General features: G+C 44.2%; 4 protein-coding genes across 4 annotated transcripts; 3 read left to right on the top strand and 1 right to left on the bottom strand.

Moving 5' to 3' along the window:
- The first annotated feature begins 1,756 nt into the window (after positions 1-1,756).
- BCIN_01g06990 (hypothetical protein) lies at positions 1,757-5,049 on the top strand. The gene is made up of 2 exons (XM_001561143.2): positions 1,757-3,643; positions 3,705-5,049. Exons 1-2 carry the CDS (start codon positions 1,825-1,827, stop codon positions 4,580-4,582), a joined length of 2,697 nt encoding a protein of 898 aa, XP_001561193.1. The 5' UTR covers positions 1,757-1,824; the 3' UTR covers positions 4,583-5,049.
- A 4-nt stretch (positions 5,050-5,053) lies between these two features.
- On the bottom strand, positions 5,054-6,510 carry BCIN_01g06980 (hypothetical protein). The gene has a single exon (XM_001561144.2). It carries the CDS (start codon positions 6,420-6,422, stop codon positions 5,220-5,222), a length of 1,203 nt encoding a protein of 400 aa, XP_001561194.2. The 5' UTR covers positions 6,423-6,510; the 3' UTR covers positions 5,054-5,219.
- A 1,328-nt stretch (positions 6,511-7,838) lies between these two features.
- On the top strand, positions 7,839-9,949 carry Bclip1. Its single transcript, XM_001561145.2, has 3 exons — positions 7,839-8,257; positions 8,328-9,262; positions 9,353-9,949. The coding sequence occupies exons 1-3, from the start codon at positions 8,098-8,100 to the stop codon at positions 9,833-9,835; spliced, it is 1,578 nt and encodes a 525-aa protein (XP_001561195.1). The 5' UTR covers positions 7,839-8,097; the 3' UTR covers positions 9,836-9,949.
- A 480-nt stretch (positions 9,950-10,429) lies between these two features.
- On the top strand, positions 10,430-11,746 carry Bccir1. The gene is made up of 3 exons (XM_001561146.2): positions 10,430-10,542; positions 10,646-11,288; positions 11,371-11,746. Exons 1-3 carry the CDS (start codon positions 10,492-10,494, stop codon positions 11,451-11,453), a joined length of 777 nt encoding a protein of 258 aa, XP_001561196.1. The 5' UTR covers positions 10,430-10,491; the 3' UTR covers positions 11,454-11,746.
- The last annotated feature ends 404 nt before the right edge of the window (positions 11,747-12,150 follow it).

The following is a 12,150-nucleotide window of genomic DNA, read 5'->3' as shown; positions in this document are numbered from 1 at the left end:
CTCCACCAATCTCCGAGCACGATGAAGAAGACGAGTACGATAGAGAACACCATTCTGGAATGAACTCTTCAAACCAGAGAATCGATTCCAACAAATCCACCGGTCGCAGCAAGATAGAGGAATTCTGTTCTCCACTATCTAGGACTCTGTACCAGCAGATCATGAGGGCTTTATAAAAAGTGGTGAAGAAAAAAACACCTGGCAGCCCCTGTAGATCAATCAAGCCTTGTGTTTAAAAAGGCTCACTCGGAACTAAAGAACCGGCAGACCCGAAAATCCCCAACGTTCAGAATAATTCTTCATTAAATCAGTTTCCAAACAATAGTGCTATTATTTGAGTGGTCCTGTTTCTTCATCCTCAATTATAAGTGGTCATCTGCAGTTTCTTCAGAATGAGCGGGTTGACGGTTGGGGAAGGGAGGAAACTTTTACTCGAATTCGGAAGTTGAAGTGAACGTTGTTATGTTCGGATGCGGATTCGGATTCAAAGTCTGTTGTAACATCATTGCATTCAGATTACCGTTTGGCGCCTGAAGATTCTGATGATGAATCCGTTTCTGGAGAACAATTGGAAAAGGAATCTGGACGTTCTAAACCCCTAAAGTCAACCGAACAAACAATGATAAACACGTGTCGCGCGTGGAAGGTTGGAGATACCACGTGTAATTTCCAATTTTCTCTTAACGCTTGAGTCCAGTTGCATCGTTGTATTGATTAAGTTTCCATGATCCAGAGGATTTCGTGAAGTTTGAAAAACTATCATGGTCTATCTGTGCCATGATAGAACGATGTTTAACGAATTATGTAATTTTTAGAACATGAGATAAATTGAGTCATTGCAGCGAGCCACTTGGTTTTTTTTTTTTTCAATGTGCAGTAGGGAGTCTTCGTGTCTCATGCTGTGATAACCGGAGACAGCAATCCGAATAAAAATACTCCTGTACCTCGAAGAACGAAGGCTGAGGATCTTCACTCAATCTTGACATCTCATCAAGGCAGGATAATCTCAAGTCCTAGCTTTGAAACAATATTGTGTTGTGAGTCAAATGCATCAGGCTTCCAGATTTAACAATTTCGGTGGTGCATAACAATGTGTTGCAGTGCGATTGGTTATTGAGGTCAGGGATAAGTCAGTGCGGGCCCTCGAGCCTTCTTCTCGACAATGTTTTTATCCCGAAATGCACATTTTGGGGGTAGAATATCTATGCAATTCTAAACGAAAAATCCTTGGGGGATCAGTAATGTTACAATAAAGTTGAGGCTCTAAAAGGGAGTTCAGTTCATGTCGTGGGTTTAAGCGAGCAGCGGTGAATGAAATCGTGAGTTAGCTTATAGTCAGACGGCAGCGCTTGTGTTCTAATACCGATGAAGTAACACTCCCGGTCAAAACTGACTAGGTACGACAGTCAGCCTTCGATAGTTCTTACTCGACCAGAAAATCAGCGAATGCCTTCGGATGGTCGTAAGACACGGGCTGATAGTATGCCAAAGTATTTTAAGATCTTACACATGCCGCACGGCTTTTGCTGCTTGCAAGTAGAATCTAGGGCTTATGGACAACGAATTAGTGTAGGTAGATACTTGATAGATGTGGGGAGAATTCACGGTAGAAAAGACTAGTTTCATAATCTGCCATGCCATATTGTTTGCTGAAATTCCTTTTGCCTCTCGTTGAAAGATAGGTGCGCTGCTTCTAGCGTAATGATCTTCTTCACACCCCTATATCTCTCACCTTTTTTTTTCTTCTTCATTTTTTGTATCACAACCTTCAAGATTGACTGTTTCCGGTGTCTTTTCAAGTCTCGATCCGTCCTCTCAACAAGTATGGCCGTAGATGTCGATGCCAGGGTGAACGCAAATAAGGCCGAGGAGGTTATTTCAGATGTCTCCATGCCTTCGTGGTTTATGGAAAATTGTGTCAAAACTGCATTTGAATTGAGCCAAGAAGCGCGTCGAATTGTCATCCTTCCGCCAAATCCGCCAAATCATACCGAAAAAGTCCAAGATACGACATTAAATGGCCAGGAATCTCAGGAAGAAAGATATGAATTGGATTCTTTCTTGTACGATGAGCTTCTTAATCTGGTCATGCCAAAAGACAAAGCCATCTTGCCAAAACAACAGGCTGAGGGTCTCGGAGCGACCTTTACTTCAGAAAAAACCCCCAAGTTTGCGCTCGATGCTGTTCAGCTTCTTCTCCCGGGTGGATTTCATGCATTTCTCGGTCAAGAATTCTTGTCAGAGGTGGCAAAGAAATTTGCTAGTGATGTGCAAGCGGACTTGATTGAATTGAATATCGACGACTTCAGAGATTTGGCAGAGCATTTTGGAAACGGAGAGGATTCAGAACAGCGAGATGACCAAAGAAGGGGTGACGATCACTATCTCAATCTACTCTATGATCAGTGCATGTGTGTGGAGCTTTGCTGCCCGGCCTCTTCTGTCTGTACTACATCACGCTCGTCGTCTCCTGTTACAAGGAGTGCATCTAGTGAGAGTGCATCTGATAGCAGTGAATCTAGCGTTGGAACGACAAACTCGCAGGAATATGAATTTTTGTGCAGGAGAGGATCAAGAAGGTCTCGTAAAAAGCTCTTCTCCTTCCTTCAGTACCTTGGTCTTTTGACTTTTGCCACGATACTTGTGTTGATGGTGATTGCTGTTTTGGCCGGGAGCATCATTTTCCGTCACAAATTGATGTCAAAGATGTCGTCAAGGATCTACAACAACATGGACTCAACTTTATCTCAAGACGAAGAGGAATTACTGTCTGTTGACGAACAGTTGGAAAACGTTGACTCGGTAACAAAACATGGAATGCAGAAGATTCATCAAACTGGAGTTTCTATCGACAAACCAGAGGAGATGGAAATTGCCGATAGGCGGAGGTTTCAGTATACTACCCTCTTCAGGAATGTTATTGAGTCTCATTTGATGAAAAAGACACTGGAGAAACACGAAGAGAACAATAAAGTAGGATCACCAGCCCTGGTAGTTCTTGTTTCGGGTGTTGGCAGGTTTTGCAATTACCAAAAGTATCTTCAGGTATTCAAACATCTACAGGCCGCTATCAGGACTTTGTCAAAAGAAAACACGATTGTTATGATGTTAGGAGGAGACGACGAGGATATTCTTAATTCTGTCAGTAATCAAACCCAAAAAGGAATCATGCGTATGTTCACTGCCAGGAGCCAGGAACAGTATAGACTTCTCGAAAAAGATAAGGAGAACGCAAGATTGAAGGAAAATATAAGACACTTGCAACGTTGCATTAGAATGTCGCCAGAAGCTAAAATGTCACCTTTGGCACAGCCTTACACTGTGGATTGGGAGACTTTCATCCCAGATGCTACCTTACGAGCCATGCGCCGCCATTTCTTTCCTTGGGATAACATAGAGATTATTGCCCGAAGGGCTGCGAAAGGCAAATTAGATATTGACTCTATGAAGATAGTCATGGAAACATATGAAAAGCGAAATGAGGCAGAGAAGCAGTGGCTCGAAAAGCACGAAGATAAAGACGATCTAAAAGAGCCGTGGAAGTCGAAGCTCCCCCAACGGGCTTGGAGCATAGCGGAACAGATATCAAAGAGTCAACAGGACGAGCATTTGTACCAATTGCTCGACACTGTTGTCAGTCCAGGTACTTATGCCATCACATTGCGTGTCTTGATCATAAAATAAAATTCTTACAAAATTCACAGGCGATCTTAATACAACTTGGTCAAATATCGAACTCGACTCAGATATCAAGGCTCGAATTACAGACATAATCTCACTCGGAGAATCTCAAAAAGATTCTTGTGGAATTCTTAAGACATCTGCTGGGGGTGCACTACTGTACGGTCCGCCAGGGACTGGTAAGACACAACTCGCAAGAGTACTTGCAAAGACCTCTGGATCAATCATGCTTAGTGTCTCTGGCGCCGAGATGGAAAGCAAATATGTCGGTGAGACGGAAAAGCTTGTTGCAAGCTTGTTCAAGCTTGGAAAGATGCTTTTTCCATCTATCATCTTCATCGATGAAGCGGACTCTTTATTCAGTTCCCGTAGTCAAGGTGGATCAGGGTCAATCTACCAGAGAAAACTCGTCAATCAGCTCCTACAGGAAGCAGATGGCCTCTCTAAAGATTCAAACTCGCCCTTTTTACTTCTTGCAACAAACTTACCTCACCTGCTTGACCCTGCAGTGTTGAGACGAGTACCTTGTCGAATTTACATTGGACTCCCCACAATCTCAGCACGAGAAAATATGTTCCGGATGTTCTTAAAAGAAGAATCCTTAGATAGGAGTGTCGATCTAAAAAAGCTTGCGGAAGTAACACATCGATATACTGGGTCAGACATCATGGCTTTGTGTGTTGAAACCGCTGTTATCTCGCAACGAGAATATCGCAACACAGAGGCGGGTGAGTCTTTACATGTCAAGAGCAGCAGAATCTTGAATATCTCGCACTTCCACCAGGCGTTGAAAAGCAATACTCCTACAACATCCCCACAACTCATGCAAGAGATGCGACGATTTGCACAGATGTATGACAAATCTGCTGTATCGAGAATGGTGTTGTACCAGTATTGGTAGGATTTGAGAGTTGCCAATTTGCAGGATCAGTAGGCGCAACATAATCCATCCAAACGAGCTGTACTTCGTTATTCTTGTGGCATCCCTGGGCTCTAGGGTGAGACATGGTGTTTATCCCGTTGGAAAATGAAGTGGGGGCGAGGTAATGGACGAATCGAGAAACTGGAAACTATGGATGACAAATGTATGTTCCAAGAGCTTGGCGGGGGAAGGTGTTCAGACCTGGAAGTTGAACATCATGACTATGACCTGTGGAGATTTTGCGTCTATATAAAGCATAATAGTATGAGAGGGTACCCTTAGGTAATTTTTAATGGGCTTAATCAAACGGTCTAGTTAGCGATAATGGGAGTGTAGGTCGAAGAAAGGGGGTGGCTACATGAGGGACTGAGCACGTAAACTGGACCGACAAATAGCAGATTTGAACGTCAGTATCTTATGAATTAATGGTATCATATAATTTGGCAATTCTGGTTTTCACGTATTGTGCTAATAGCTTTCGCAAGTGCTTCCATGCTCTGTCTAACTTTCTAATAGTTGTGGTGCCACTATCTCTTCCATTATATCAAAGTAATTATTCCATCCATTCTTCAGGCGGATAATTGACAAATCCCTCCCTGAAAATATTCATTCGGACCTAATATCCAGCCTTTCGAACGAAAAGAATATCTGGGAAAGAGCTATTCGACGCATCTAAAAGTGGATGCGTCTCGACACCTTTAAGAGTCCAATCAAAGAACTCACGAACATACGACGTGATATCGTGAATTTCACGAGGCCCATAAATTGTATCGATGAGTGTCTCGAAGTAAGATTCGTTGACTGATCGTATGCCAGCCACATCGATAACAAGCGGTAGATCAGTGAATGAGTTATGGATTGTGTTGGAGAGTTCAAGGGATACTCTAGGATCGTTCGGCGTCAAAAGATCTGTCGTATTCCAAAATGCAGTCCATGATGGGTCACTAGCAATAGTGTGGTTATAATGTGCAAAGAACATGTAAGATTTTTTTATTTCAGATGAGTTACCGAGTCCAGTCGGTCCAACAGGGGGTTGCAATTTACCGTCCAAGTTGCAGCCTGCCACATACTTGCCCGTTGTATCTGCCTGCAACACGGCGGTCTGAGATGATGCTCCCAAGGAATGTCCATACAGGCCGACAACCTCAGAAGTTTTCGAAAATACACCCGTAACGAACTCAATATCTTTGACACGGATGCTTTGGAGATACGCGCTAGTAGCGTCAGTTGGTGCTCCACTGGCGTACGCACTGTAAATGATTGTTCCGTCCGGAAATTCTACAATTGCTGCATCGTATGGATGATCTATTGTCACAATTCTGTAGCCCCAGCTGGCAATTGCTTGTGCAATCGCACCGTACTGGAGACGGCTGGTATAGAAACCACCAGTCCAGATAAGAAGAGGTGTATCGGGCTTGGTAGTTGGTGCTTCAAGGCAGATATCAGAAAATCTGACTTGAGAGAATGTTGTCAAACCAGGGCTTGGGAGATCGTTCTCATTGAACCAATCTGCCACTGCAGCTGGCATGTAGTCAATTTCGCCAATATTAGCACAATCTTCCCTAAGATATGGCTCATAATAGCTGACTACAAGTTGACGATATGGGGAGGATCCATTGAATGGGTTAGCCCGTGACGTGTCAGTGAGCTCTGATACTGCGATTGTAGAACTATATGGTCCTTCCGGAACGGGGAGGGGAATGGTGGTGATGTTGATAGAGGCCTGTACAACGACGAGTGACGGGACAAAAGACAGAAAGAAGGCAGCACGGAGAGCAAGCGATGCCATATTGAAGGATTGGCAGATATCTGTTAGCATGTATGATCCTCTTAGAGGAAAGTGAAAATATGCGAAAATACTAAGATAAAAATGCGACGACTTCCCCCTTAAATCAGATATTGACTTCTAGGTATCATCAAGCTAGCTACGAAAAAGGGAAATAGAATTATAGGAGCAAAACGGAGTTATTAGTCTGCCACGTGTCGACTTCGAACGAATCACGCAAAGACCTTTGGAAACAATGGGGAAAGGGTGGAGGTGAGGTTGGGGTTGGGGTTGGAGCATACCACTGAAGTCTACCTTGCCTCCTCGTTAAGCCATTGCGGAGAATACAAGGTTTCTCGATGACACGAGCTCGAGACGAGACTTTGAGAACTATGGGACGGACTTCTTGTGTCAGCCGGGGATTTTCAGCTAGTGAATGCCAAAGAATCAATCGCTAATCCACTATAGAACAAGTGTGCAAGGTTTTCAGAGGTTACAAGTATTCTCAACTACAATACGGAGTAAACTTCTTCCCCATAAGCGAAGTTGATTGTGCGGGTATTTAAGGAATAAACTTTGCAGTCCTATGGCTGCAAACTTCCGGACCTAAAAAAGCACAACAACTATGTAAACAACATGTTAGCTTTCGGCCCTTCTTTCTCAACTAACCAATTCTCGCCTTAGCAAGCTTTCCCCGTGGTTTCTTTTTTTGTCGGTCCCGAGCCAGTGTACCGGTGTACCGGGTATAATGGGACTTAAGGCACAATTTTAGAGTATGTCAACGCGAGTGGGGATTTTCAACCCTTACCCCTAGCCCCCACCCTTCAACTAGCATTGACATGACGCCGTCATAAGCCAATCATCGAACCCATTTCGGCTTATGCGAGGCTGTTGGGTTTTGCGGAGAACTGAATGCGGGGAATCAACCACAAAGTCTTTCGTAAAAATCTGCACTACGATGGATTGCAGCAAACGCATTGATAGTGCATAATGGTGGGCAGAGGAATGTATGTTTCCTGCAACGATTTGCTATCAGGACCAGAAGTGAGATGACATCAAAGTTTCAGTACTTCTTGCCGAGAATTATAGACTTTCGAACCTATCACTCGCGGATTATGGCTACATAATCTTGTTAGCGAAGTAGATTCGGGGCGAGATACACATCAACACCGAGCAGCCGCTCGTCCATCAAAACAAAAAAACTAGTTTTTGGGACTCAAAAACTGGAGACTAAGGTATGTCAGTTCGTCGCGAAAAGTAACTATTGCAACTCTAAACTATACATTGGTTAGGTGCATGCATGCACTTGCATACATGCCCTACATCAACTTGACGAATGCAGAAATACATCTCATTTTGACATCTGTCTAAACCGTGATTGCTAGTAACCCCATGCTACGAATAAGGATTTCTTTCGTATTTGTTTTGAGATGAAGATGACGTATCAATGCAGCCATTGTTAAGAGGAGAGTAGTGGGTCCGACTTCGTTTTTGTGATGCCTCAACCTTGCCGACGATTCAACTTCGAAGGGCAATTAGCTCGACTTCTCTTTTATCTCATGTTGTGTATATAAGGTCTCCGGGGTTATCATAAATTTCGTATTTGATCATCCATCTGCATTTGTATCTGCATCTCTCAGATCATCTGGTTTTATACAAACCAGACGCAGCTTCTTCTTGGGTGTTGAATACCACTTTTCTTGGATCTTTTATTCAAAACGCCGACAAGATGGTTGGATTGGTTAAAGTTGTATCTTCTGTGTTGGCTATTGGCTCTGGATCATTTCTTGCAAATGCAGGACCAATAGTCTTAGGACCAAGAAGCACGAGTGATTCTGAGACTTTCAGTATTAAAGCTCCGCTTGTGGTTCAAACATCCAGTGGAATTGGTAAGTAGTTTAGCGACCACCATGGATCAAAAAGATAGCCGGGCAGAAATTTGACTAATATTTCGATAAGTTCATGGTGCCATCAACGAAAGTGTTCCCTTAACCCGACACTTTCTAGGTATTCCATACGCACAATCAACATTCGGCAAAAATCGCTTCCGAAAAGCACAACCACTTCCCGCATCCGCAGCGCAACAAATCATCCAAGCCGATGCATTCGGCCCTAACTGCCCCCAATACGAAGCAACCGCTGCATCTGTCTACACTGACGTGAGACGTGAATATTTTATCCAAGGTGTCAACGGAGATGATTGTCTGAGCGTCAGCGTTTGGGCACCGTTGTACCCAACTGAGGACAAAGTCCCCGTAATCGTTTGGATTTATGGAGGTGGTCAGACCACAGGTGGTTCATCTGTGCCTTACCAGAATCCACAGCGATGGGTCCAACGTACTCAATCTCATATCGTCGTCTCATTGCAATACAGATTGAACTTTTTCGGTCAACCAAACACACCAACCGAGAATGCTGGGCTCTACATATTTGATGCTAGAGCTGCCCTCGAATGGATTCGAGACAATATTGCCGCATTTGGTGGTGATCCTTCGCGCATGGTACTCTGGGGTCAATCAGCTGGTGCTACTCTGACTGGGGCCCTCAGTATCGGTTGGCCGGATGATCCAATTGTCACTGGATTTATCCAAGATTCTGGCGCTGTCGAGGGTCAAGGTGTCCATACCATTTATACTGATACCACTCACTCGAACTTTACCTTTTTGGCGAATGAGCTTGGGTGTACTGGTAATACCACTAGTCAGGTCGAGTGTATGAGCACTTATCCCCAAGCTGATATCGAGGCGTTTATTCAGTACTGGACTGATGCTGGCAAGACGCCTGCGTTGGTTTTCCAGTCGTATAATGATAATAACAACACATTTGCGAACTATACCGCGGCATATCTCTCTGGACATTACGCAAAGCTACCCAAAATCTTGGGACATAACTTGGTAAGCTCTTTTTCATTCTGTTCTTTCTTGCTTTCTCACTAGCAAGAGCCCCCCCTCTAGAATAAGGCCTACTAACATGTCAAATCACAGATTGATGGAGCATCCACCGCTGCACTCTCCTCCGGCCCTCCTAACATCGAGGGACCAGCCCCCGAAAAGGAATTGGCCGCCACGTTACACGTCCGTTGCGGCGTCGTAGCCGAAGCGCAAATCCGACAATCCCTCAACGCAACAACCTACCGTTTTGAATATTCCGGCAACTTCAGTAATCTCTCGCCACTCCCCTTCATGGGAGCGTATCATTCTAGTGAGCTGCCCATGATATTTGGAACATATGCTGATGTTGGTGGAGATGGAACCCGGTTCCAGAAGGACACTAGTGAGGTAATGCAGGATCTTTGGTTGGCGTTCGCAAGGGATCCTGAGAATGGCCTGAGTAACGCGGGGTGGCCTAAATACGGAGAGGGCAGCGTGGAGATACTGGGAGGTAAGCAAAATGGTACTTTGATTACGCATTATGCGACGCCAAAGGCAGGAATTGAGGACGCTTGTCTTACTTATACCGGAAATTGAGAAGGGATGGTAATGTTAATGTTTATGATGATTTTATGGATTTCTGAAGAGGTTTAGTCAATCGTAAAACAGTTTATCATAGGATATCCTAGAATGATCAATTCTCTATTTATATATCTGTCTTGCAAACCAAGACCACAGTGTAGTTCTCTGAAAGGACTACGTTGCATGACCTCAGTGAGAACCAACGTTACCACCCAGACAAGTTGATACGATTCAACCCTCATCTGCGAGTTATCCTGTGCTGAATAGTCCTTTCTATGTCAGACGTTCGTAGAATATTGATGCTGTCAACATACTCCAGCTTACAGCTGGTAGAGGGGTGCTATAGGGCCAGGGGGTAAAAACAATGCCGTGATTTTCTTCTTTCTTACTTCCAACAACTTCATATTGGGACCAGATACCAATTTAATAATGATATACCAGTATACAGTCTGAAAAAAGTAATTCTCGCAATAAATGAAGAGTTAAGAGGAAAAATCACAGCCATAAAGATTTCAGGAACCGCCATGCACGTGACACTAATCTACCGAGGAAGCGGGTTGGTGTGGGGAAGCTTAGGCCGAGCGAAACCGGTCGGTCCTTCATCATCAAGAGCTTCAAACTGTGATTCTTCCACGACGACAAACGTACTTTTCAACGCCCCTACTACAAACATGTCCGCCCTAAGAATCCTTGTACCCGTAAAGAGGGTTATTGACTATGCGGTCCGTATTCCTGTCCTCTCCGGATTTTTAACAGCAAATTCAATCCCTTGGATTACGCTGCGCAAAATAAAAAAAATAGTTCTAACCAACCCAAACACAACAGGTCAAACCCCGCGTCAACAAAGCCCAGACAGCCATAGAGACCAATGGCGTCAAACACAGCATGAACCCTTTCGACGAACTCTCAATCGAAGAATCTGTACGAATTCGTGAGAAGAAATCCGCGCCCGGGGGCGTCGAAGAAATCCTCGCATTTTCCGCCGGACCGACCAAATCGCAAGATATTCTACGTACAGCTATGGCTATGGGTGCCGACCGCAGCTTACTAGTTGAGATGAAAGATGGAGAAGAATTAGAACCATTGGGAGTAGCGAAACTGTTACAAAAGGTTGTGGAGAAGGAGAAGAGCAATTTGGTGTTTTTGGGGAAACAAAGTATTGATGACGATGCGGGGCAGACAGGACAAATGTTGGCAGGGTTATTGGGATGGAGTCAAGCGACGCAGGCGAGTAAGGTAGTGTTCAAGGATGGAGATATAGTTGAGGTTACGAAGGAGGTGGATGGCGGAACGGATGTGGTGAGGGGCAAATTGCCTATGGTCATTACAACAGATTTGAGATTGAACGAACCGAGATATGCGAGCTTGCAGAGTATTATGAAGGCAAAGAAGAAGAAGTTAGAGAAATCTACACTTGGTGATTGGGGCGTGGATGGTACCAAAAGACTGAAGACTTTGAAGGTCATTGGTAAGTTAATCCTTTTATGCAGGCATTTGATGTTTCGAGCGCGGGTGGGTATACTGGATATCTACTAACAACATGGATATAGAACCACCGCCAAGACAAGGAGGTGGTAAAGTCGACGATGTGGATGGAATGATCTCCAAATTGAAGGAACTAGGCGCATTATAAAGGGATGGGAAACGACCATAGACGAAAATGGGTGTAAATATGTACGAATTACAGGATCAGGCGAAGGGCTTTAGACATGAGTAGAAGTTAGGAATGATCAAGTCTACCCTCACCATTTCAGTGGATCTATGACGAGAGATAGATTCAGTGCGAAATCAGCGCTCTGTGCTTGATGCTTGAAGGAGCTCTCCCTGTTGATGATGCTATGCCTTCTGCCCAATTCATTGATATCGCATACTTCGCAGAACCAAACTTTGTGCATTACCCCATGGTTGAATTATAATGAACGCGCAATACTCACATGATATCGCGAGCCAAAGCCAACCCAACACTGCCCGAATACCGTTGGAAAAGTGTGTCCTGCTCCGTAGGTTGAATATCTGTCCGAAGTACACATCCCACTTCCGATACCCCCCAGCGACCCAAACTTTTCAAAAAAGCTAATTTGTCGACGTCGATCTTCCCCAACTTCTTTACTGTCAAACTTTGTCTCCCTACTGAACATCACCTTCCTATAGTGGCACCCTCCGTACATTACGAGAAGGTTATTTAGAATTTGTAAATCATCCCTCCAATAATTCCAGATCATCGTCATATATCCAGAGCCCAAGAAAGAAAGGTTTGATAGCATCAATATAATTAAATTAAATTTGTTAATTTGATGAGATGTCTTGACTCTCTTAGAAGCTTGATTATT

Source organism: Botrytis cinerea, chromosome 1 (assembly GCF_000143535.2).
Source record: "Botrytis cinerea B05.10 chromosome 1, complete sequence".
Taxonomy (NCBI): domain Eukaryota; kingdom Fungi; phylum Ascomycota; class Leotiomycetes; order Helotiales; family Sclerotiniaceae; genus Botrytis; species Botrytis cinerea.
This window is presented reverse-complemented; position numbering and strand designations above follow the sequence as displayed.